Source organism: Lepidochelys kempii, chromosome 3 (assembly GCF_965140285.1).
Source record: "Lepidochelys kempii isolate rLepKem1 chromosome 3, rLepKem1.hap1, whole genome shotgun sequence".
Lineage (NCBI taxonomy): Eukaryota > Metazoa > Chordata > Testudines > Cheloniidae > Lepidochelys > Lepidochelys kempii.
The window spans coordinates 95,343,126-95,369,522 of record NC_136382.1 but is presented as its reverse complement, the minus strand read 5'-3'; the positions used below and the strand labels follow the sequence as shown (position 1 = coordinate 95,369,522).

General features: G+C 40.0%; 1 protein-coding gene across 1 annotated transcript in view; it reads left to right on the top strand.

The window, feature by feature from the left end:
• TRDN (triadin) overlaps nucleotides 1-26,397 on the top strand; it is a 260,739-nt gene that overhangs the window by 217,291 nt on the left and 17,051 nt on the right. The window contains exons 32-41 of the mRNA XM_078852185.1: nucleotides 1,726-1,752; nucleotides 2,052-2,099; nucleotides 7,370-7,414; nucleotides 10,812-10,859; nucleotides 12,349-12,369; nucleotides 17,573-17,599; nucleotides 18,819-18,857; nucleotides 19,098-19,139; nucleotides 20,182-20,229; nucleotides 25,720-25,749. Coding sequence (XP_078708311.1) covers nucleotides 1,726-1,752; nucleotides 2,052-2,099; nucleotides 7,370-7,414; nucleotides 10,812-10,859; nucleotides 12,349-12,369; nucleotides 17,573-17,599; nucleotides 18,819-18,857; nucleotides 19,098-19,139; nucleotides 20,182-20,229; nucleotides 25,720-25,749 — 375 coding nt within the window. The remainder of the gene's footprint in view (nucleotides 1-1,725; nucleotides 1,753-2,051; nucleotides 2,100-7,369; nucleotides 7,415-10,811; nucleotides 10,860-12,348; nucleotides 12,370-17,572; nucleotides 17,600-18,818; nucleotides 18,858-19,097; nucleotides 19,140-20,181; nucleotides 20,230-25,719; nucleotides 25,750-26,397) is intronic.

Sequence of the window (26,397 nt, the reverse complement as noted above, 5' to 3'; positions counted from 1 at the left end):
GAATAAGAGATGTGCAGCAAGCATCTTCAAAGATTGTTGTAAAAAGACTGTAGCTTAACACTGCCGGGGCCAAATGTTTTGATATGTGAATTCCACAGCCATGACAAATGGGGCCGCAGGAGTACTGATATCTTCTGTCACCATGTTAAGTTCCTTCACATTGCTGATTCTGTGCTTGCCACCACTTAGAATTCTTATCCTACGTTCCCTCTTAACACAAAATGCTCCATTATTTCTGTTGTGATCTGAGTATTGGCTCCTGTTGCTGTCTCTTTTAATCCAGGGTAACAATAGCAGGCACAAGTGGGGAATGGGTGATTGTAGCATAGCTGCTCTGTGAAGGAAGACACATTTCTGCTTCACTGTGAAATAAGCCCAGCAATCTTGGATTTCTTTTAGTATTTCACTCTGAGAGAATTTTTCACACTGAAAACATGTATTTCTCCCTCCATGTGGAAAAACTATGCTGAGTGCTGCCTGGTATCCTGCGAATCATAAGGGGCCAAGTCCTCAGTTGGTGTAAATTGAGTAGCTCCATTTACACCAGCTAAGATCACATGTTACATTCGACTCCTGGTTAGGACTTGCTCTATAGCTTGCTTTGCTGGCCTACTTAAGAGGAGCACTGTTTTCCCCCTGCCTATTTGTTGCTGGGCATTGCAGCATATAGCCTAACCAGTGGGGAAGCTAAAACCTTACATGGTAGACTATGTCCCCATTAGGATGTGAGATTTGGACCAACGTATTCGCCAGCAACCTTTCCAACTGCTCTCTTGAACCATATGCAGACATCTGATAACCCTATGACCTTGTTCTCCAATGAACTGGGGTAATACAGCACTCAGGGAAACATTTTTGCAGTTTAGTGATGGAGAGTGAACCCATGGAGGCAGAATGAAGCCACTGCTACACCCCTTTGTGGAATGAAATTTACTCCCCCACCCCTACCGCCCAATAGCTAGCCAGTAGTGTAATTGGCATAGAGCTGGGTGAATAATGGATTTTTGGATTCTTTGGCAATTCTGGGGGGAAAAAAAAGTTTTTGAGTTGAATCAAAAACAAATAATTTTGAAATGTTTGGCAAATCAAAGAGTGGACATTTTTTTGTTTAGATTTTGACCACTTTAAAATGTTTTTGGTTGTTTTTTTTTTAACCAAATGAAAGGACATTTCAAAATGAAAAGTCATTTCAAAATTTTAAAAACCCTGAAATTATCCATTTTGAAAATCCTGAGTCAAAACATTTTGATTTTTTTCAGAAGTTTGTTTTTGGTTTTGTTCAACTGAAACAATCAGGCAAAATTGATGTGAATTCATGAAATATTTTGGTTTTGACAAATCTGCATTTCCTCCCTCCTTCCCCCCAAAGAAAGGTTTGTGTGAAATTTTTTGCCCATATCTAAATTGCCACCAATTTAGAATTGTTCATGAGCTGCTAGAGTGGGTGTAATTAGTTCTAAGGGAATTTTACAGGAGCCTAATTTAGACTGTCTTACACATCACTTCATATTTGGCCTAAAATGAGTTGTCAGGAGCTATTCGGTTATGACAGTGCTCTCCTTTTCTGATTTTGCAAATGTACATGTTATTTGTACACAGTGTGCTGGCTGTTTTATACGTTATCAAAGCTCTGTGTTATTGACCCAAATAGAACAAATTCACTAAAACATACACTGTAGTGACATACATATTAAAAATATACTTTTCTTTCTCTTTTTTTTCTAGTGACAGTAGTGAAACCTCATGAACACAGTAAGTATTATATCAATGGAGAAAGTTACATTTGAATGAGGAAGGCATCTTCACATGTTCCTTGTCAGAGAAGGGTTATAAGCGTAGGAAATGAGTGAGATGGAAGGCTAAGGAGTTCTTCTAGATTTATACTGGTGTAACTGAGGTCAGAATCTAGCATGGCAATTATGGCACCAACAGTTACACATTTTCATCTGATTTTGGACTGGTTTGTTCTTGGAAGGAGCATTTCAGTTTTAAATTGAAATACCGTAATCTAGGCTAACGTGTAATCTCTATCCTATGGTTCTTATTTGCAGAGCATGAATCTATTAAACAAGAAAAAGCTGTTTCCCATGCCAAACCAGGTAGTCTTTTGTGTTCAGTTTCAAGGTTCATGTAAGGGTCCTCTTCTAATAGGTTTTATGTGCTATACAGAATTGGAGGGGAGGGTACTGCTGGTTCAGGGAAGGGGTTTGTTTTGCTTCAGGGGAGCGGAAAATTTATTTCCCACGGGGCCAGATTGTGAATATCTTTTTAATGATGGTGAGCTGTTGTTCACACAAGTAGTCCCATTTGCTTCAGTGGAACAATTTATGGGACTCTCCTCACCAGTGGGAGTAAAGTGTTTATAACCTGGCCCTCAATGAGCCAAGGTAAATATTTGGAATCACCCCATCTAAGCTTTTCCCTAACACGATCAGTTGTTACCTAAAATGGTCAAAGTCCAAAAGAGAGAGCACCAGCATACAGTCTATGAATCACTTACCAACAAGGAGTTCAGCACTTAGTAGGACTTGTGTTGATCCTGTGCACTGGGGTGATTTGTGAATTTCACCCATTGTGAGGATCATCGTGGGCCAGATTGTGAATCCGTTTCCTCTCACTGGGCTGGAGGTACTTGCATGAATATTCCCACTGAGACACCAAGGGGATTCATAGTCTGGCCCAATAGGAGAAACTCATGGTAAGATGATTGTTTGATAGAAAACTCAGCTATTTGGTGCTCAGTTTAAGCTGCTGCTGAATAGCCTTATTGTGTGCAATAGGCCCTGAAACAGCAGATATTTGAGTCTCATTGATCTTGTTTGACAGTGCTGCTGTTATCATGGGGACTAGCTTTGCATAAAAACAAACTCTTCTTGAATCAGCTCACTAATATACTTCTTACAAACATGTGTTCCTTCAGCATCAGGCAGACAGGTCTTTCTTTCTCACCTATTTGTCTGAACAAACATTTTTGTTGTGGTTGTGACAGTTTCATTGGAAATCCTCATTCTTTGTATGTTACTTTCCCCATCTCCCTTGTATAACAGTGGAGCATGCTAGTAGATGTAGAATATCATAGATATGAGTAGGATCTCCCTGCAAGATTCTACTGCGTAGAGCAACTGGTGATATTTAGAGATCTTCTATTGCTGCCTTCTTGCGGGGAGGGGCCGGCAGGCAATGTTCCTCATCCCAGTCTTTGAACATCCAGAATCTGTTTTTTACCTCATTGTCCACTATTTGTTTACTGATACTGGAGACTATGGGCCACATTTAGTGAAGCTGGTTGAGGGAGGTATAAAATACCTTTTCCTCCTCAGTCTGGTCCTGAATCCTATGGGAGGATTTATCCCAAGAGAGGGTATGCAATGGTACCACCATCCTCTCATGGATGGGCAGCTTTAAGATTTTCTCTTTGACTTAACCAGCCACCCACTTGGTAAGTAGTTCTGACCCCTGCAGGCCTCCTAGCAGCGAGGTGGTTGCTGCCACATTCCACTGTTGCAACCTTCCCCTTTGGCAGAATTTTCACCTGTATGGGCCTCCATCGGGATCTATATGGTTGGACTCCAGCATAGATCCTGAGCTGAGTTAAGCCTACGAAGACAGCAGCAGCAGCTCATGAGATAGTTGAATTAGCATGTCAGCATAAGTGGCCTCTGCTGAGCCAGTCTCCTGCCCTTGGCAATGAAAACCATCCAGTTCCAGTCCACTGCACACTGATGGAGGGTAGGAGGCTTTTTCTTGGCTGCTCAGTTGCATGTAACACATCCAGTCAGCACGAATACTTATCCTGTGAGCACAGTGAAATCAGCACTGACTTAATGGTTAGCCATATCTCCTCCAGATGTAGTTCAATTTCTGAATGCGATGGTTCTTGAATATCACACAGCCAATACAACTATCTAGTTGCAAAGTTCTGTTGGGGTGATCAGAAGCTTGCACAACTACAAACTAGGCTAGAGCCCCTGGAATTTAAACCCTTAATGAGAACAATGGATTGTTGAATTTGTTTTTGTATAAGAGATCTTTTCTCGGGTGATTCATGGTTGCTTTGGAGAAGTATGGCAGTTTGTTTGCTGGTGACTGGAAGTACTTATTTGAAAACATCAGTTGTTCTTCTTCCTGCTGTGTGCCAGTCAGGCCCAATGACAACAATTCCGGGCCCCAGGGTCATCCCTAGGGGGCTGCAGGGCCCAGGGCAGAAGTGATGAATCTGTCACTTCCAGGACCGACCACTCTGGCCAATTGTGCCAGCCCATGGGGCCCCTGAAAGCACGGGGCCCGGAGATGTCGCCACCCCACACACATACCTAGGAGCCCCGTGGCCTGCCTGGGCTATTTAAAAGTGGCTGGGGCTCCTGCTGGCCGTGGCCGGGGCCCCTGGACCCTTTTAAATAGCCCGGGGCCTGGGCAATTACCCCCTTTGTCCCCCCTCCCCCATCAGCAGGCCTGGTGCCAGTGAGTGCTCTTGCAGACTGAATGATAAGAAACCTCTCAAGGGGAGTGGCCTCTTTCTTCACTTTGATTTACAGCAGCTTCATAATGTAATTCTTATCATTCACGCCACCAAATTCCGAGGTATTACAAGACTGAGAAATCAACAGATGTACAAAAACATGTTGACCCAAAAAGGGAAAAATTTAAATTCAGATATAGTTGTGACCAGCCAAAGCAAGAGAACCAAATTCATCCCTGGTATAACGCTGTTGAAATCAGGGGAAACATACAAGAATCAATTTGTAACTTTTTTTCGCATTTAAAAAATGGGGGAAAAAAGTAATTTCAAAATGAAAAATCAAAATGTTTCATTCCAAAAATGTTAAAACGGGACACTTCAGAATTCAGAACTATTTCCCCAAAATGGAATTTTTACTAACTCAGCATGACTTCATGAAGTGTTTTGATTTCAATGATATTAAATACCCTGACAGAAAATGGTTCCCTCAAAGTTTTTCCAACCACCTCTACTCAAAAGTTTGGGGGATGTATTGGGCTTAGGTAAGCACCCAGATATTCAAAGACTTCCCTAAACCAGTCCCTCTATCTTCCTACCTGGTTTCACTCAATGCTTAGAGATGCAGGTAAAAGGGTTATTCAGCCACCTTTTGAAGATCTGACTGGACGTGAGAAGGAGGGCTACATCCATAACAGGGAGGTCTGCCACCAGGAGTATGAGCAGATCCATAAGCTGAGGAAGACTAGGTTAAGGGCATCTGGTAGGTGGGTGACTACAGGAGAGGGGTCCTCACTCTTAACAAATCATGTTCAAACCTACACAAAGATTTGTCTGTTGTCTCTTTGTTTGCTTGTTTATCTATATCGGTTGTCTGTTGTCTTATACTTAGAGTGTAAACTATTTGGTGCAAGGACTGTTTGTTTGTATAGTGCCTAGCACAATGGGGTCCTTGTGCATGACTGGGTCTCCTAGGCACTACAGTAATACAAATAATAATGGTTTGATTTCTGGGTACTCAATTGTTGTTTTTACGAAAATAGTTTAAACTAAGGTTTTATTTCACTTGACTGTCTTAATTCAGGTTTCAGAGTAACAGCCGTGTTAGTCTGTATTCGCAAAAAGAAAAGGAGTACTTGTGGCACCTTAGAGACTAACCAATTTATTTGAGCATGAGCTTTCATGAGCTACAGCTCACTTCATCGGATGCATACCGTGGAAACTGCAGAAGACATTATATACACACAGAGACCATGAAACAATACCTCCAGCCAGTTTGTGCTGGAAATGGCCCAACTTGATGATTACTTTAGATAAGCTATTACCAGCAGGACAGTGGGGTGGGAGGAGGTATTGTTTCATGGTCTCTGTGTGTATATAAAGTCTGCGGCAGTTTCCACGGTATGCATCTGATGAAGTGAGCTGTAGCTCACGAAAGCTTATGCTCTAATAAATTGGTTAGTCTCTAAGGTGCCACAAGTACTCCTTTTCTTTTTGTCTTAATTCAGTAACTGTCTTAATGAAAGCTTAATTCAGCTGAACTGTTTGATGTCAATATGCCATACAGCGTTCGGACATGGTGTTCTACTCTCCTGTATCAGGAGAGAAAGCTGGAGATTTGTGTATTTGTGCCCTTTGCCTTAAATTAACTTCATTGCACATCTTGCAAAAGCACTTGAATATACAGCACTGTCACAGCCATAGTCTTACTATAATCGAATGCTGTGCTAACCTCAGAATATCCCAACATACAAATGTATTAAAAGAGCTGTCCTCCCTGTATTCTTACTTGAAGAGGCAGCATATAGTGAAAGATTCATGGAGAAAATGTTCTTGTGAGATTTCCATCATAACTAGGGAAAGCAAAAACCATTCAGTTTAAGACTCACATAAGCATTGAGACTTTGGTGCTTATCCAAAGCAAATGGAAACTCCAAACTTCTGAGGTTCACCCATCACTCATCCATTTGGATGGTATAGTCCAACTTTAAAGTCAACTAGACCTTTCCCTACTGTATTGGTATATGAAACTGTTAATATACAAACCCTAGATGAATGGAAATGCACTGGAGTTAAAATGTTCACATAACATAGCTCAGATGTTAAAAAGAGCTGCTTTATCTAAAATAGCTGCTGCTTCATTGTGCCCAAATGGACCTGTCAGTTTCAAAGGTAGCTGTGAGATGGAGCTGAGTCAGTTTCAGTGTACAGCGCTCATATTCAGCTGACAGTCACATTGCAAGGGAAGAAAATATAGTTCAGTAATAAAAACTAAATTGCATGTAAATGAACAGAAATTACCAACTACTTTGGTAAAAAGTTTCACCATTCAGTTCTGTATCTTCTTTGTTTTCAGTATACAATAAAGGTATTTTTCAGAGCTAGATTTTATTCCATCAGTGTTAATTCCCTTTGAAATAAGCCAGTTATTTTATTGTATACATTTAGGGGCAAATCTCACTCACTTCTTTGTGGCCTCTCAAGGTGATCCAAAAAGAAACTGATGCAACAAAGAGGATTTGGCAAGCCAATGCTAGGGATGAACGTGCCCAGAGCACTGAGAATTTAGTTCTTTGGAAGCCAATGCTCAGCACAGATTTCGGAGGGGGGGTTCCCAAAATTGTTATCACTGGCTAAGTGGAAAAACAATTTCATTTTGAGTGCTAATTGGAAGACACTATCAAGAGTGTTATTGTTTTCCCATTGCTAAAGCTTGGGGCCTAATAATTTGTCCTGCCATGAAATATCTCACCAGGCAGTCAGAATACATATTTTACAGTTCTACAATAAAAGTGATGCAAAAAGTCATGGTGGCTTATGTAAAATATGCTGAATTTATAAATATATTGCTAGTTATACCCCTGTGCTAACATCACATGAATTTCTATCTTTTATACTTTTTTCTTAATACAGAGGAAAAAATCAAACAAGAAAAGACAGTTCCCACTGAAAAATCAGGTAAGGGAGGTGTCCTCCTTTCTAGATTTATGCTTTTTTCAATCCTGTTCAGAATTCACACTTATGTACTAAATTTACATTGCAGTTATTTCTCAGAATAATTTTGAAATCTGTAACTGGTGGCATTTAGATCCAGACAATCCCCATGAGCATACTTCTTTAGGAAGATGCTATGTACCTCAGAGTTGATCAAGTATATCAGCAATTTAGATTATAAGCTCTTTAGGGTCCTTGTCCATGATTGGGGCTTCTAGGTGGTACAGCAAAACAAATAATAATAATAATAACAATAATAATAAATTATCAAACATAAAGTCTTTTGTGGATATTTTTATTGCATAATTCCTTTGTGTTATTTTGAATATGCTTCTTATTTGGTGCATGACCTATTTTGCAAATTAGATACCCATTGATATGGTGCATATTTGAAAAGAGTTCCTTTCTTTAAATAGTAATTGTTAGTTATATCGTTTGTCTTTATGTTGCACTGTTTAGGAATTTGCACAACAATGGTATTTCAACACAAAGTGATGATACATAGGTCTGCACATCTAGTAAAAATATTGTTTTGATATTCAGTATACAAATATACTACTGTAGATTTCCACAGTAAAGTCCAAAACAGTTTAACTTTTATATCAGTGTATTAATAGCTTTGGGGAAAATACAAAATACAGTACTGCGGTATTTTTATATGGAATATTGGGACCCTCATATCATATCTACAAGTACTGTTAAATGAGAAAACTTAGGGAAGGAAAACCATAGCATCCGTGTATCTTCAGTCTTTTCTACAACTAAATTCAACCTTTTTTAAAAAAATACCTTTGTAAATCTGGCCCATAGTAACGTTACTTATGCATCTTTGCATGTGAAGGGAGTGAAAGGGTTCAGCTAAGAATGAGTGAGGAGGGAATATACAAAAGGGAGGGAGCAAAGTTAGTAGGCAAAATGTTTACAATGTATTTCTTTGTTCTTTATGCCTAAATATAACATGTTTATCTTCTTTTATCCTCTGTAGTCAAGTCAAAGCCAGCAAGTATGTAGTATATACCTTGCTAAGGATAAGTCCTTTAATATAGTTGGATTTGTGACTATTTTACTTTTAACAAATAAAAACTTTGTATTGGTAACTTATTAGTTTTTTGCTTAAAGCTACATTCTCTCTATCCCAGCAATCCTAATCTCTGCTATTGCTTTGATTTAACATACTTGTTTGTCATTCCTAATTGACAGCCCATTCAGTTTCCTGTGCATGTGGAAGGAGGTGTCATTCAGCACAAAATTAAGTTTTAGCTCATTGTTTATATTCATCACCTCCTGTGTGAAGTCCCTGGCACTTCCTGGTTTTCTAGGCATTTCCCAGAATGCATCATTCTGTGGAATCACAGTTAATCATGGAATTCCTGGTAATCTTAACAGGGATGGGACAGAGGCATTTAGCATTGATTTCTGGGAATCATTAATTTTTTTTTAGCTTTGCAGTTCACCTTTGAGTATGTCTTGGTACTCACTGTTTTCTGACAATGTCGGGGGCATCAGAGAAGGAAACAATGGCCAACATAGCACTCACCTGATCCTCCTGCTCTAAAAATGCCTCTGGCCCCTAGTTGCGTGCCGTTGGCCTAGCTACTACCATGCTGTGAGAGTTTAGGGTTGCTGCAGTTTTCATTTAGGCAGGTGTGTTTATTTCCTACAAATTATGCAATGCTAGTCGTCTGTTCTTAAATGAGTGTTTCTCTTCAGTCTTCTCTTGCCTTCAAAATGCCATGCAACTTACAAATTGATAGAAATTATCGTGCAAGTGAACAAAAAAAGGAAACGTTAATTGCTGCTGAAGAGGCTTTTTCTCCTTTATTCTCCATAGTGACATATAGTCTATTCATATGCTCTGGGATTAGGGTTGCCAGCTGTCTAACCACACAAACGCGAACACCCTTGCCTCACCCCTACTCTGCCCCTCCTCAGAGGCCCCGCCCCACTCACTCATCGCTGCTTGCTCTCCCCCTCCCTCACTCACTTTCACTGGGTGGGGCAGTTGGGGGTTGGGGTTTGGGAGGGGGTGCAGACTCTGAGCTGGGGCCAAGGGGTTCAGAGTGTGGGAGGGGGATCTGGGCTGAGCCTAGAGCAGGGGGCTGGGGTGCAGGAGGGGGTGTGGAGTGCAAGCTCTGGGAGGGAGCTTGGGTGCTGGAGGGGACTCAGGGCTGGGGCAGGGGGTTGGGGTGCAGGACGGGGGTGGGGTGTAGGCTCCCAGAGGGACTGTGGGTGCAGGAGGGGGCTCCAGGCTGGGGCAGGGGGTTGGGTGCCGGCTCTGGTCAAGCGGTGCTTACCTCTGGCTGCCCCTGCCTGCCCTAGCCCTGCACCACTCCCGGAAGTGTCCGGCATGTCTCTGCAGCCCCTGTGGTGGTCTCCACACTCTACCCTTTCCAACGCGCCACTCCTGGAAGCAGCTGGCACATCCTTGCGGCCCCTGGGGAGGGCAGGGCCTGCCCTTGCAGCTCCCAGTTCCTCGCCAATGGGAGCTGCAGAGGTGCCGTTCAGAGCGAGGACAGCGTGTGGAGACCCTCTGTCTTCCCCAAGGGCAGCAGGGACGTGCTGGCCACTTCCGGGAGAGGCATGGGGCCAGGGCAGGTGGGGAGCCTGCCTTAGCTCTGCCAGACTTTTAGTGCCTAAAATCTCCTGGTTTGGCTTCAGTAGCCTCTGGGAGATAGAGCCTGATTCTGGGAGACTCCCTGCCAAACCAGGAGAGTTGTCAACCCTAACTGGGATGTATTCTGAACTTTTGGAGTTCAGCTTAAGTATCTGATTTGCAAACATAAATGCTTGGTGAAAGGATGGTAAATTTGCACAGTACTTTCCTTTTTTGAGAATTCAGAACTTTCAATAGAATAATTACAGAGCTGATACAAACCACTGTTTGGAAGATGAGTTCCCATTGATCCCCAGGGATGTGTATTAGTCCTCAAAATACTTCAATGATCCACCTATTTGTGATCTGTGCTACTGATTTGAGAGTAGACTATATCCATAAGTACTGAATTTATACTATTAAAAAATTACCCCCTTGTTGGTTTTGTGGCATATGCTTTGAATCTCCATTTTGCAGGGTTTTTCATCCCTTGATGTATGTGCATAACTCCCGGTAACATTAATAGAACTTATACATGTGCATCATGGGGAGACTTGACACCTAGATGCAATATTACTTATTACTACTTTGCTGCAGACTTTATAATGAATAGACTGCTAGAGGCTAGTCATTTGGCTTTCTTCCACAATAACAGCATGCACAATATAAGACAAATGTTTACTCTTGAAGAAAACATGCACGCGGCTCTTACTTACTTTAAAAAAGGTATGATTGAATTAGCTTTTTCATGCTGCTGCTTTTGTATAGAGCACGAAGCTGTCAGACAAGAAAAAGAAGTTCCACAAACAAAATCAGGTAGGCTTTACTGTATGTTCAGTTATCCCTACATTTGAAACTGCTTAGATAAGTCACAATAGAACTGCATATGACAAATGCCAAAATGTACAAGTGCATGGCACTGTTTAACTTTTTGAAGCATACTGTGGCTTTGAAGTGTGGCAAATAGCCGTTACATGTTACTAGAATTCTTATGTCCATTTCTTCAGCTATATAAAGACAATTTCCTGCTTCCTTGACTCCACTCTTGTCAAGAGAGTTCATAGAATCATAGAATATCAGGGTTGGAAGGGACCTCAGGAGGTCATCTAGTCCAACCCCCCGCTCCAATCAGGACCAATCCCCAACTAAATTATCCCAGCCAGGGCTTTGCCAAGCCTGACCTTAAAAACCTCAAAGCAAGGAGATTCTGCCTCCTCCTTAGGTAATGCATTCCAGTGCTCCACCACCCTCCTAGTGAAAAAGTTTCTCCTAGTATCCAACCTAAACCTCCCCCACTGCAACTTGAGACCATTACTTCCTGTTCTGTCATCAGCTACCACTGAGAACAGTCTAGAGCCATCCTCTTTGGAACCCCCTTTCAGGTAGTTTGGTTGCTCTCCGCTGGATGCTTTCCAATTTTTCCACATCCTTCTTATAGTGTGGGGTCCAAAATTGGACACAGTACTCCAGACGAGGCCACACCAATTTTGAATAGAGGGGAACGATCACATCCCTCGATCTGCTGGCAATGCCCCTACTTATACATCCCAAAATGCCGTTAGTCTTCTTGGCAACAAGGACACACTGTTGACTCATATCCAGCGTCTCGTCCACTGTAACCTGTAGGTCCTTTTCTGCAGAACTGCTGCCTAGCCATTCGGTTATGTCAGCAGAGTTTGATCCATAGTCTGAAAAGTGTTTGTTTTGAATACTCTCACCTACAAAATAATTTTGGTATTATTCTGCTATTCATTTGGATTTCATTGAACTCCTGCATGGTTCAAATTCTCAGGACCAGGTACACTTCCGTTTTCTTCAAGGATCGTTATTTCCCTATACTAGCATTTTATATACTAGCTTGTTCAATCCATCATATTGGACTATCCATTTTCATTTTGTTAAATGACTTTTGGATATTATCATTAGTATGAAGTATCTCTGTGTAATGTATTTACTGCAGCAGTATGAAGCAGTACAGTACAATTACACTATAAAGAGATGATCACCCCTATAAAAGAGAGATTCTGCTCTGGACTGCAGAGTGAAAGAAGCTGTGTAGATGTAAGGCGTCTGCTGTTAATAATTATATTTCATTCTTACAGAGTACATTTTATCTGTCTTTCTCAAAGTGATTATCATTATTGTTATAGTTGTAATGTTGTTAGTTACAATAGTAACTTCACTAAAAACAATGCTTAATTATATGTGAGAATTAATAAAGCAACCCTGGGCCGGGAAAATATTATACCAGCCTTCTCCATACGTCTCCATTCTGAATATTATTCTTCCCTCTTTTACTTCTCAGCCAGATCAAAAGTAACTGCAAGTATGTGCCAGAGACATTTTCTACTGAATATAAGCCTGCCTTTAGATGCATGATGCCTTGGTTTGGGTTTTGATTTTTGCAACTTTGTCATGCTAGAGAATGTTATTTTTTTTTCTAAAAGTGATACATTGTGGATTTTATTCATTCTGCCTAAAAAGCGAGTGAGCCAAAGCTACAAGTGATCTAATACTGTGCAGCTGCAACACTCAGATCAGCTAGTTTGTGATTATTTTTTTATATAAGTAAAGTAAATTATCCTAGTAGCATAATTTAGATTAGTGTGGTTTTAGGTGGGTGTGGTCAGATCAATTTTTGATAAAGTATAGATCAATTAGAATTGTTAAATAATGTTTAGCATAACAGAATTAGAAGAAAATGTTATATAATTTATTTGTACTGTTTGGAAATAGTTTGTATAGTGAATTAACCAGGCATGTTTGCTAGCCTTTTCAATAGCCTGTAGTTTTTACATCTAACAGAATAAGATACCCAATTCAAATGAAGAAAAGAATGAAAGATCATGATGTTTAAGTGAGTTAGAAGAGAAATTAGACAACACACACAGAATGAGTCTTCCTTGCACTCCAGAAATTCTCCTTGTTGAGGACTATGGGAGTTTTGGTTGTGTAAAGAAGGATTGGATTAGTGTCAATTGCATTGTGAAATTAGATGTTACGTACTGCACATTGTGTTAAAACAACAATAATACTTTTAATAAAGATCAGTGTTTATGCTTATGAAATGTGAAAATTAATTAATACATTCTAAAAGCATTGTAAAATACATAGATGTAGTTCATAGAAGGTCTGATTCAAAGCCCATTTAAGTCAATTGAAAGCCAAAGCCCACTGAGGTCAAAGGCAGGATCTGGCCCATACTATATGTGGAGGTTAATCCTTCAAACTAAAATAATCTATTGACATTATTATATGATATCTCTTCAAAACTGAAAGTCATTTCAGATCACATGGACTAATGTCCATTATTTTCTAATGTAGACAATACAGATATATATTCTTTACAGAAAGCTGCACTGCTGAAATAATTTAGCAATACTTTAAAGAAATATTCAGATAAAGTAATATTTGAACTTAATTAAAACAGACTGAGGACAGAGAACATGAAAAAATAGTTACCACCTTAGGAGTGATTCTGAAACAAGTTGTCATTAAAAAAAACATGTTAATACAACTTTGTTCATGTTACAAATTGTGAACTATAATAATATAGTTTTATTGGAGGGACATGTCTGTCAGCAGAAGAGAAGGAAAACCTGTAAAAAGATGAGTGCTTGGGTACTGAGAAAATAACTAAAGTACATACCTTCGCAGATAAGGTATCAGAAAGGTCTTTGAGGCAGGATCTGTCTTTGTTCTGTGCTTGTACAGTGCCTAGCACAATGCGGCACTGGCCTCTTGCTGCTACTGTGATACAAATATGTATGAATGAAAGTTATAAAGCAAAATCCTGAGAGGTATTGACTACCTTCAACTCCCACTGAAGTCAGCAGGTGGCAGCAGCCCCTCAGCACTAGGGCTGGTAGAAAATCTACCTTTGGAACTGTTTTGTAACAAAAATTTTGTCAACAAAACAAAACTCTTGGGGGAAAGGGTCTGCTTTCTGTGGAAAAATTACAACTTTTAATTTTAAAAAATCACCCAAAGTCTAGAAGTTTTAGCAGAAAACAGACAAATTTCAATTCAGAAATGCAAGCCTTTAATTTTGGTGTGTGGAACTGAATCAAAATGTTTCATTTTTGCTCAGTTTGACATTAGACCACATCCTTCTGAGCTACTACGGTGTCCCGGGGGACTTGTAGTTTGGGTATCTGATGACTCTTTTCTCTTTTCTCATTTCTCAAAAATGATTAGGGGTCTAGAACACATGACTTATGAGGAGAGGCTGAGGGAGCTGGGATTGTTTAGCCTGGAGAAGAGAAGAATGAGGGGGGATTTGATAGCTGCTTTCAACTACCTGAAAGGGGGTTCCAAAGAGGATGGCTCTAGACTGTTCTCAATGGTAGCAGATGACAGAACGAGGAGTAATGGTCTCAAATTGCAGTGGGGGAGGTTTAGATTGGATATTAGGAAAAACTTTTTCACTAAGAGGGTGGTGATACACTGGAATGTGTTACCTAGGGAGGTGGTAGAATCTCCTTCCTTAGAGGTTTTTAAGGTCAGGCTTGACAAAGCCCTGGCTGGGATGATTTAACTGGGAATTGGTCCTGCTTCGAGCGGGGGGTTGGACTAGATGACCTTCAGGGGTCCCTTCCAACCCTGATATTCTATGATTCTATGATTCTGTGAGTGGGCTCTCCAGCTAGAATACAGCTCCCACGATGCAATGTGGCCATGGAATTTTCATGATGCACCATGACAGCTCAGCAAGAGGGAAGACTGTGTTGCATCATGGGAGATGTTACTAAAGCATATGCTGTTCTGACACATGCCATTGACAAACAATAGCCAAAAAGAAAAGGAGTACTTGTGGCACTGTAGAGACTAACAAATTTATTTGAGCATAAGCTTTTGTTAGCTACAGCTCACTTCATCGGATGCATGTCAACATGTGTCAATGTGACTTTTGTGGGAAAAATCCTTGAATCTGCATTTTGCTGCTTGGAATGATCGTATTGATCTAGATAAATAGTTTCTAATTTAAAAATATCAACAAACAGATATCCAACTGTGTACCTAAATATCTTTATCTACAATTTATACCCTGATCCAGTAATCCCTGTGTAGCTCTAGTTAAAAGACTTTCTGGATCAGCTTTATATAGCATCTTCATTTACATGAATATCTCTTGGTTTTAACTGATCTTTTCACTCAAAAAGGAGTATTTATTCTGGATAGCAGCTGCCCAATCCTAGTACTAAGTGACTTCACTGCAAATATTTCTAATTAATTTATATGTACATTATAGCACTGTAAAGCCATGGTTACTGAGTAATCTATGGTCTTCAGGGCTTGTGTGTAGCACAACTATATGCTAAATGTGTACGGGTATTTTGAGTCAAATTTATTTCCAATTTGTACCCTGTGCTATCCCATTAGAATCAATGGATCGGGCATAAATCAGCGGAGAATTTGGCTCATTATGTGAAAGGCAGGCCATAACATAAATAAAAAACTAAGTCTGAAGTACTCCAAAATTATCTCTGTAAATTTTAATAGTAATCACCAAAATTAATTAGCATTTGATCATTAAAATAATTAGTAAACCATCCTATTTTCATCATCTCCAGTTTAGTGTGAAACGGTGTCTGTGATGGCAATTGGTCATTTATCAAATCAGAGGCTTTCATTAAATCTAAAACACAGTTTCTGCATACTGATTACTTTAAAGGCTATCAAATTATGACTGGTTACCTAGAACAGACAAAGCTGGTGGTATTTTTTCTTAAATAAGAAGTAATTGTTTAATGATATGAAATGCTAACATACAGTGGGAGAAACATTTAGTGTGGAATTTTCAAAAGATCTCAACATTGGCCCTTCACTGCCCCTGTAGAATTCAGTAGTAAAATTCCCAACCTTGGGGTACAATTTCTGTCAATGTTTTAACACTGGTTTTAATCCCCAGCTTTTCTGTCTTGGTGCAGATGAGGGGGAAGAAGACAAAGGTGACTCTAAGTCTTCTTTACGCCTGCCCCTCTTCTTCACTTTCCCCCTCCTCCCCATCCCCCCAACCTGGGCCAACCATGGAGTCAGACAGTTTCCTGTTCAACGGCCAAAGGAGAGATGTAGTCTAGCTTCAGAAAATGGACAACAGATGATAATTGGGGCATGAGGTCCCCAAACTACAACTCCCATGGGGCACCATGCAGCATTTTCAAATGTATTATAATAATAATTATTATTTGGATGTTCAGTTTTTAAACAAAGTCCAAATTTTCTAAAGAAAATGGACATCTTTTGTAAAAAGTTTTAGTTGAAGATGCAACTTTCCATCCAAAAAAAAACCAGTTTTGATGGAAAACTTTTGGCCAATCCTGTTTATGATACAGAGGGCCACCAGATGAAACACATCATTTTCAGCTGAAGCAAAAGGTGATAGCTCACCCAAAGTGGAACCTTAAGAAAAGTTTATATATATCCCTGCAACCTGAATGCATCCAGTTCTGTACTGTTCTAGTTAAAAGGGATTACGTTTCTGTCTGGCATGCAGGGTTTCTGTCTTTTCTTATCTTATCTTAAAATCCATAGGATAAAATGAACATTAATGAAACAGAGGGGAAAAGAGAGTTTCATTTTCCAGTCACCAGGTCTCAAACCATGTAAATTCAGTACTGGGTTTACAATGGTGCCATGCCGTCGGGTCCTCACTCAGAAGGGGCCCCAGTGCCTGGACTGTGGCCCCTTCCCCACCCCACCACTCGCTCCTCTCTTCCCCCCTCCCTCTGTTCATTCCTCTCTGCCCTCCCCCACCCCCATGTGAGCAGCGGGCGGGGCCTCAGGGGGAAGAGGCTGAGCAGGGGCAGGGTCTCAGGGTGGAGCAGGGGTGGGGGGCTCACAACAGATTAATCTGGCCCTATGTAAATTGGTGCAGATCCTTCACTGGAGCTATGTCAAAATTACACCAGCTAAGGAGCTGGCCTATTGTATCTGCTGTGTATTTTTTTTTTTTTTTTTTTTTGCAGCAGTGCCTAGGGACCACAAATGATTGTGCAAGGTGCACATAGCAAGAGACAGTTCCTGCTCCAAATAGCTTACAGTCTAAAAAGACAAGGCAGATAGTTTGGGGAAAGAAAAGGTACAGAGAGGTGAAGGCACTTGTCCTAGGTCAGACAGCAGGTCAGTGTCAGAGCCCTTAATTAGGGTACATGGCTGGTAGGACAGCAGAGGTGAAAACTTAAACTTAAACACGCTTTACAGAAAAAAAGATGCTAGGTAGCTATAACCTTGAGTGCTTATCTGAAAAGAATCCCATTTAAATACTTACTGGTCAGAAAAGCTTTCATTGGCACAGTATCTGCATGTTGGCTTATAGCTCTTCAAAGGGTAGGATTCGCAGCTTTCACTGTTTAATTTCTGTGTACATGTCCATTGCATGGATTTATTTATTTCCAAATTAATATCCTGTGAAGATAGTTGCAGTTGAAAGTTAAGATCTATCAAAACTGTCAACTTCTAAAAATAAAATAACATCAAACCTGAATTTCTTCATTTTTATTTATTTATTTCTGATTGTTTTTCTGAAGAACCAGCATCTGAAATGACAGTAGCAGGTAAATTTTACACTTCTCTGAAATGTCTAACAGACAGGACCAGTTGTATGCAGTGTTGTTGCAGACTTGTTCATCCCAGGATATTAGAGACAAGGGGGATGAGGTAATATAGTTTATCGGACCAACTTCTGTTGGTGGGAGAGACCAGCTTTCGAGCTACACAGAGCTCCTCTTCCGGTCTGGGAAAGGTACTAAGAGTGTCACAGCCAAATAGGAGACTGAACAGATAGTTTAGCAAAAGTAGTTAGCACGTATTCTAAAAACAAAAGGAGGACTTGTGGCACCTTAGAGACTAACCCAATTGGTCAGTCTCTAAGGTGCCACAAGTACTCCTTTTGTTTTTGCAAATACAGACTAACACGGCTGTTACTCTGAAACCACGTATTCTAAGGGACCCTTCAAGGTGACGTGGCCCATTAACTCCTCTGTAGTCATAGGGAAATAAGGGGGTTAGTGTGTTACAGATTGTTGTTATAAGCCATAAATCCAGTGCCTTCATTAAGGCCATGTTTTTTAGCATCTAGCAAAGTAAACCAGTGAAACACAACCTCACTAAACATGATTAACCAAATCCTTGGCTGGTGTAATCTGGCATAGCTCCACTGAAATCATTAGTGCTACGCCAGTTTACAGCTGTTGAGAATCTGGCCTGATGAACTGTATTCACTTTTGTATTCACTGTATTTATTTTAAAGTGTGTGTGTTTGGGTGAGCTAGACAGAGGTGATTAGCATTAAGCCATCTTGCGTTAATCAGATAGCACATGCACCAAGAGACACTGAATCCTTATTACAGCTGGCTGGATCATATGGAATGAAAATGAACAGTTCTAAGGCATACTGCCAGATCTCTGCTGTACTCACCAGGGAATGTTGGAATGGTGCAGATGCCTGCAGTTATCCACTGTAGTTAATTTCAGTGCGCTTAGCTGAGAATAGTCTTAACTGACTAGCTGTATTCTGGGGGGTTGGAAAAGGAATGCTGAAAAAGGGCATATACATATATCATGCTAAGACAAGTATGTTTGTTTGGTGTAAAGCTTAATACAAATAATATAGTGCTCTAGACCCACAGTCCATTGAAATGGGCAAGATTTATCCCTGCTGTAAATTTAGGAACATTAATAGTCACACCAGGGATCAATTTGCTCTAGGTGTCCAAAATAGAATCCCCAATAAAGGCCTCTTAGTTAATGATATTTCCTTGCAAATCTTTCTAGCCAAGAAAAAAACAGAAAAGGCTGCAAAGGAAAGAGAAGGTAAAAGCCAACTATTAGAGAAGTGTGTGGGTATATGTGTGTGTGTGTGTGTGATATAAGATCACCATAGTAGTAATCTCATTGTCCTTGTTGTGAATGTTTCAACTCTTATTAGTGTTGTTTGAAACAATCTCTGAAAAGTTTGCCCCAGTTTCAACTGAAGACTGACCTTGATAATCTGATTGTTACAAAGTTAAATTGTCCCTTCCCTAAACTGTTATATTTCTTTCTCCTTTGTAGAAAAAACAGAGAAGAAACATCCCAAAGAGGGAAAAGCCAAAGGTAATAAAGGGAAGAGAAGCTCCGCAAGCAGTAATTTAAAATGAGAACATCAGGTTTTATGTGGATTAGAATGGAGAGCTTTATTAGTCTTTCTAATGTGTGTAGGGGAAAGCCCTGGAGTTGCACATGAAGGCAAAGTAATTCAGCATATAGGGCCTTCTGTGTATTAGGGGGAGGGATGAAATCAACACCTCGAACCTGGAGGTAGGCTGCAATGTGGCCCTCCACAGGTAGCACATTAGCCTGTCTGCAGGATTCCCAGCCACTGTATTTACACAGGAGTGTAGTGGTCCCTTCCCGGGTGCCATAATGCTGCGTGCTGGGACAGCATATTTGGAGCTAGCGTAGGTTCCATCTCCTCAGTGCATGGGATATTTTGAATTGCTGACCTGTATATTTTGTGGTGACTGCATTTGCAATTCAAGATAATTATCATTCATGTAAAACATTTCCTGATCACATACCTGCTGGCTAAGCTGTTTGGGCTCCACAGTTTCAACCAAACACTGGTTTGTTCAACCAAACACTATAGTCATTTGTAGCTGAAATGATGGTTTACGTAATGCCAAGTAAAATAATTAGTAGCATTGGACAGACAGACTAAGGTACTGAAAGGCATAAAACCACATATATGGAGACCAATTTATGGATATTCGTGCTAGTTAAACAGAGATAATTTTTCATAGAAGTGCAGATCTGGAAGGCCCGCGTAGAGCCAGATCTTCACACACTGATCCACAAAAATCAGAGAGAGATCTGTCCAAACAAAATGATGGGGCATATTTTTTTGAGGATTCAAATGGTCGGTTTGAAGACAGCTATTAGTAATATTTTAATAAAGCAGGTTTCTTAAACTAACATCCAGAAGCACAGTTTTCCTTGTTCTGAAATTTCCCTTTTTAAAAAGTTTGTTTGCAAAATCCACTTTGATCTGTTTTGTTTCTATAAACTGTAAAGTGTTAACCAGTTCAAAACCTATCAATTGTGTGTTTTTACCTAAATGCTAAAACTTCATTACTTAGTATCTAATGTGTTTCTTTAGCAATGCCAACAGTAAAAGAAATTCTAAGACAGCACAACCTGACAACAGGTAATCAATATTTCCTTAGTCTTATATTTTTAAAGAGAGCCCAACCCTGCAAGCTCTTTATGTGCACAATTCTCATTAAAGTCAATCGGAGCTTCACAAGGGGAGAGCTGACAGAATCAGGACCATATTTATGTATTTGTAGACTGCTGTATTTGAACTGTATCTCTGTCCTTAACCCAAACATATTATCAGCTAGTTACCTTTTAGACCAAGTGGTCTGTTATGAAGTTGGAGATGTGTGATTTAGAACAAAAATACGTTCCTCCTGGGAAATCTGTTCAATAGCACAGAATTGGACAGATGTTTGCTCATTCACCTGGTTTCTCACGATGGGGATCTATCCCTGTAAAGCAAACAATGTAAAGAAGGGTGGGATATTTCAGTAGAAGTCTGCCTACAGTGTCTTGTCATGTAAGCTCTTTGGGATAGGGACCAGCTTTTTATTCGTAGTTTGTACAGCACCTAGTATGGTGGGGTCCTGGACCATGGCTGTGGTTCACAAGTGCTATGACAATACAGGTCATCAATTGGTTCTACTTTTGGCCAGATCCTTGACTGCTGTAAATCAGTGCATGTGAGTTTAGTGGAGTTACACTGATTCATGTCAGTTGAGGATATAAGCCTTTAATCTCACTAGAGAGTAATAGCTGTCTGAAGTAGAAACTGTGGAGTCAAATCCACCTTGAGTTGTACTTTGTGGACTTCAAAGAGGTTGCCCCACTTTAACTGCTAACAACATTTGGCCCAAGTTGTTTAAAACACCCTGTGGTGTCTATAATTGAGGTCAAATATTTTTAATTATAACAAAATGTGCAAGACAAGTGAACACAAAATGAACAATAAGGAAAAGCAAAACAAACTAAAAGCAAGCACATGGAATGCTGGTCCGCTTCCATGTGACTACTCAGAAGCTTAAAATTAAGCACATGTATAAATGCTTTGCTGCATCAGGACTGATCGGCTTTCACATAAGAATATATCTGTTCTTCTTTCATTGGGAATGGTGAGTCCTGGGCTCAACAAACAGACTGTAACTCCTGCTAATTCTGTAGTTGAATAAGAGATGCAGAAATTCAGGAGATAAAATCTGTGTTGCAAAACAGGCCTCATTATTTGATGCTCACTTTTGCAGCTCAACACGTAAATATAGGTAGTGCTCATAGTGCTGCCAGTTATTAACGTTGCCTGACACTTCCCATTATAAGACCCTGTTTTCAGTTGCTTATAACTTTGCCAAACTTTAACCATTTGGGTTAAAAATTTTAATGCTCCATGCCTGATTCAGGCTATATTTTTGTGAAAAACTTCAGCCAAAATTGGTTCAGCCATTTCTAAGAATGTGGCTAGGGAAATACACTGGTTTGCCCATGTTGAATCCTTTGAAAAGCACTTGTATCCCCATGCTTTCAAGCAGGGACTTGATATTTAGCAGGGAGTGAGAGTTTCATGTCAGGGATGTCTTTTGCCATCTATGTGAACATCCACCCAAATTTGGCCAAGTTACAAGCCTTTGGGGAAAAATTTAGTTCACACAGCTCAATAGAAACTTCTTGAATGTTAGAAACTAAGTTCCCTGAAGATTCTGTCCACACTGGGCATTCTTTATCTTAGAGCTGAGCAGGATTTCCTTGCAATTGCAGCTCTGGGCTCTGCTGTGGGCTGTGCTGGATCCAGAAACTGAGACTAGGAATTGGGATGGGGGAGACTGGGACTCTCTTGGCAAGGAAACTGGGAGTGGGAGCTGGGCAAGAGGGCCTGGGAGCCAGTTGGTGGGAGAGAGGGAATCCTGAGATTTGATGAAGAACTGGGATTAACTAGGCAAAGACTAGGAGGAGGAGCCAAGAAAGAGGTGGTGGAGAGTCCAGAGGAGTATAAATAGGACTCCCTGTGCAAGGACTGGGACTGGGTTGAGAAGTCTGAGGAGCAGAGACTGAGACCAGGCAGGTGATGGAGAATGTCAGTGGGAAGAGGATCCATTGTTGGAATGGAGTCGAGATTCCTGAGTCTCCCCATTCTTCTGCTGCCAGCAAATCTTTGTGAAAGCCACTGACAAAGTATGAGTCTCCTCCCCATCTAGTGCTGAACCACACAGAGGATGACACCCTATTACTGCTATCACTTACTCTGTTAGCTCAAATGGCAGAGGTCTGTTTGGTGGATATAAAGGTTCCAGCACTGACGATGGCTCCTGTGGGTGTCAGGTGATCGAATTTTTCTTCAGTTTGCCCTGGGAATAAGGGGCTCAGGGCTGGGGCAGAGGGTTGAGGTGGGGAGGGCTCTGTGGTGGGGCTGGGGATAAGGGGTTTGGGGTGCAGGCTGTCCCTGGGAGAGAGGCTTCCCCCCCACCCCACCCCAGCTCTCTCTCCCTTCAGCAGCAACTGGGCTGGGAGGGAGAGGCGCCTCTCCCCGCCACTGCAGCTCCATGGCTGGGCTAGGCTGAGGCCAGGGGAGGGGAACCTCTCCTCACCGTGGCAAGTCTGGGGCTGGGGGAGAGGCATCTCTCCCTGCCGCAGCCCTGGGTGCCTGCATGGCGCTTAATAGGCTGCTGCACAGCCACGCTGTTTAGAGAGATCTTAGGCTAGAATTAAAATTGACTCTGCAATATTAATTCAGCTCACTCGTACATATGCCTTATGATACGTGATTACATACTCATTATATATACATTAATTACATGATTACATACTCATTTTTTGACAGGACCTCTGCCTCCTGGACTATGTTCTGGGAGGGAATCAGGGTTGTATAGTCAAGGAGACTGTTTCCTCTCGGACCTGTATTTGTTGCAGATGTTGGAAGGTGTGTAGTGAATAAGGAAGGGGACTGCAGGAAGAGAAAGGACAGTTTCATGATTAAGGCAGCTGAATGCTGTCCTGGAGAACTGGCTTCTGTCACTGCTACAGAGTTCTGATGTGATGCTGGGCAAGTCACTTAAACTAAACTTTTCCCAGATTGATAATAGTTGTGTGTTCCTCATTCTCTGGGTGCCTAAGACCTACAGGTCTGGTTTGCAAAAGTGCTGACTGCTCACAGATGAAGTCAATGGGAGTTGTGCTTTGAACATATGAGGTGCTATATAATGCTAAGTACTCTGAAAACTCAGATTGGGCAGGGGATAATTGGAGGAGATTTGACTTTAATCTCTCTTTGCCTCAGCTCCCCATCATTTCACAGAGACGTATGAAAATAAATTCATTAATATTTGTGAAAGACTTAAATACTATCGTGATGAGCACTATAGAAAAACTTATGATAAATTAATATTTCTATCTTCAGAACAGGGGTTGAAAACCATGCAGTAAATCGGGGCATCAGTCACATACCAAACAAGGAAGAGAGAGAGAAAATATTGATTAATTGACCAGCATCCCTTCTGTGCACTGAATGAGGCAGGGGGTCCTGTAGAAAAAATAGTATGTGAGCATGTATTTAAAGACTGCACCATAATGCAGGCACACCAGGGGGACAAATGAAAGTTGGACAAGCTACTTTACTTCTGGCACTTTCTGACTTTGGTTTTTGAAATTTCTTATTCTTTTAACATAGTTATATGTAATGACATTAATGATTTTTTTTCTTATGTCTTGTAAAACCAAACCACATGCTTCAACAGGAAAAACTCATTATTATTATAAAATCGGGAAACATTCCAAATTCAAGATAAAAAAACATGTCAATGTATTAAAAAGCCCCTAGATTTGGAGCCCTGGCCCACAGCCCTCACTTACACAAAAATTACATTGACTATGGATAATGCAAAAATTTATTCACTACGATTATTTCTTCTAGTAACCACTTTGTTTACATTATGTGATAGATCAGTTTAGTCACATGATATTATTGCTCTCTGATTCGATAATCCTAGCCCTTAAAGAGGTCTCAGGATGGCTGTGCAAATATATTTCCATAAATACAAACAGATAATCACAAAAGTATTTTACGTTGTCTCTTTCCACTGTTTTTGTGAACAAAAATGTTTGTTGGTGTATTTGCAGACAACAAATAAAGGTTTTATAAATAACATCAAAGTGAATTATAGTCAAACACTTGTCAGTTTTGTATTTCAGTATTAGCTGAACTCTAAGAATTTAAAATCTGAGACCAAATCTAAGATCGTATAATGAGTTTGAGCTTCAGTTCTGCTTCCTATGTATTTCCAGTTAAGGCTCATACATTAAGCCCAGTGTATTAAATACTAGTACTTTGTACTGGAATAATCAAAGCTGAAAAGTATTTAAGCATTCTGGGATAATGTAAAAAATTTAATAAGAAATCTTCTGTTGGCCTCTAAAGCTTAAATAGAGTAGTTTCATGTTCTTAGAATTGGATTTGAATCTGTCATCTGTTTCTTGATATTATAATGCAATCAGATAAAGAGCAATAAGCAATTTTAAAATCCGTATATATCTTGAATTTTAGAACATTCATATATACAAGGATTTAAGCAGAACCCTGCTAAGCAAAAGCAATATTGATACTCGCAGTAGACAATAACATATTCCTTAGTAAACCTGCACACCAATTATTTTAAAAAAATTATATCAGTAGATATGGGCCTGTCTAAATGTCAAAGATGATCTTCCATAAAGTTCAGGAATATTTGGCTCTGTAGTTTTTGCTCAATCTATACAGAAATAGGCACAAGCAGGGAAGTTCAGACACACACCTAGAGTCAAATACTACTGAAAACTCAGAACTCTGCAGGTCCCAGTTTGTCACTGGGACTATTTCATTTATTTTATAAGACTGTCCTGTAGGTGTTAACATTTACAATTGAGTTTGAAAAGCTAAACAACTGTATAGGTCATTGTTATATTATAATTATTTTACTCTAATTATTTACAAATAATGCAACAATACAGTGAGGGAGAAATGGAGGGTGAGATTACAACAGTGAGACCATGAACTCTGATAATAGCTACATATAACATACATTTTTTCAATGTTCAGACTAATGGGAAGAGTGATTCTTTTCTAGGTAAAACAAATATATTTAGCAATAGAAAGGTAGCTTCACAAGCAGCCTTCATTTCAGGAGTAGAATAACAAGTCTTGTATCTTTGTTTTACAATTTTGGGAGGTCTTAAAGTCCTCATGTCAAAGAAATTTATGCTTGCTGCCCAGTCGAGGTGGAATCTCAGAGAAAACTTAAATTATCACTAAGCATGATAGAAAAATCCTTTATACAAACAAATTATACTACCATCTCTATTGAAGGAAGCATTTTTCAAATAATTTATCCTTTGCTCCTACTGTGGTAGATTGCAGTAATTTCTCAGATGTTTTCCTGTATAAAAAGGGTTGATCCAATCACATTATCACCAGAAGATATTCAAGGGCACATAGTAATCACCACTTATAATGAATTCATCTGCTGGGATTGCTGAGGTTTTTCGAGTCTGTATTAACATGTAGAGATTGACAGTTACTATTAAGTTATTTTATTGTCTTGCATTTAGTGTCTACATGTCATGTATTTTTCCCTTGCAGAGAAGATTTCTAAAGCTGCAAAAACAGCAAGTAAGTTCTATTTAGTGTTATAGCCATTTGTGAGACCATCTTTGATGTTCAGGTGACATATACTTGTCAATGCTGGAGCATATGAGATTTTTCAAAAGTTATTTATTCTGACACACTGACAAGGAATGTGTCTTTTTTCCCCTCCCCTGAAACCTTTAGAGGATTGGCGGGTGGGGGGAAGGTGTTACATACTTTATTAAATTTAAGATTGAACTTTTCTACAACAGACGAGGCAACTGCCACAAAAGAAAACTTAAACTAGCTGAGAGAGGGACAAACACCAGTATAAATAGCTCTCAACTGTGATAGCTCACCTACTGAAAATCCAGTGTTACATCTTACCTATTGTATGTCAGACTGTTTGTATATTGCAAATTTGTGATGGATTTAGTATCCTGGCAGTAGCTTCTTCTCAAAGCTCCACCCCTTTTTTATTTAAAAAAAATCAGTTGTTGAGATCAAACTTCTGAATTTGGTAACTTGACTGCAACTCGATTATAGTTCATTGAAGCTTAACAAAAAATATTGAGGAGAAAAAACATGACCTTCTCAAAAAAGGAAATGAGGATAACTAAAAAGAACACTATCAGTAACAGTTGAGACTCAGAGAAATGATAAATTCAAAAAAACGTATATTAAAGATTCCCC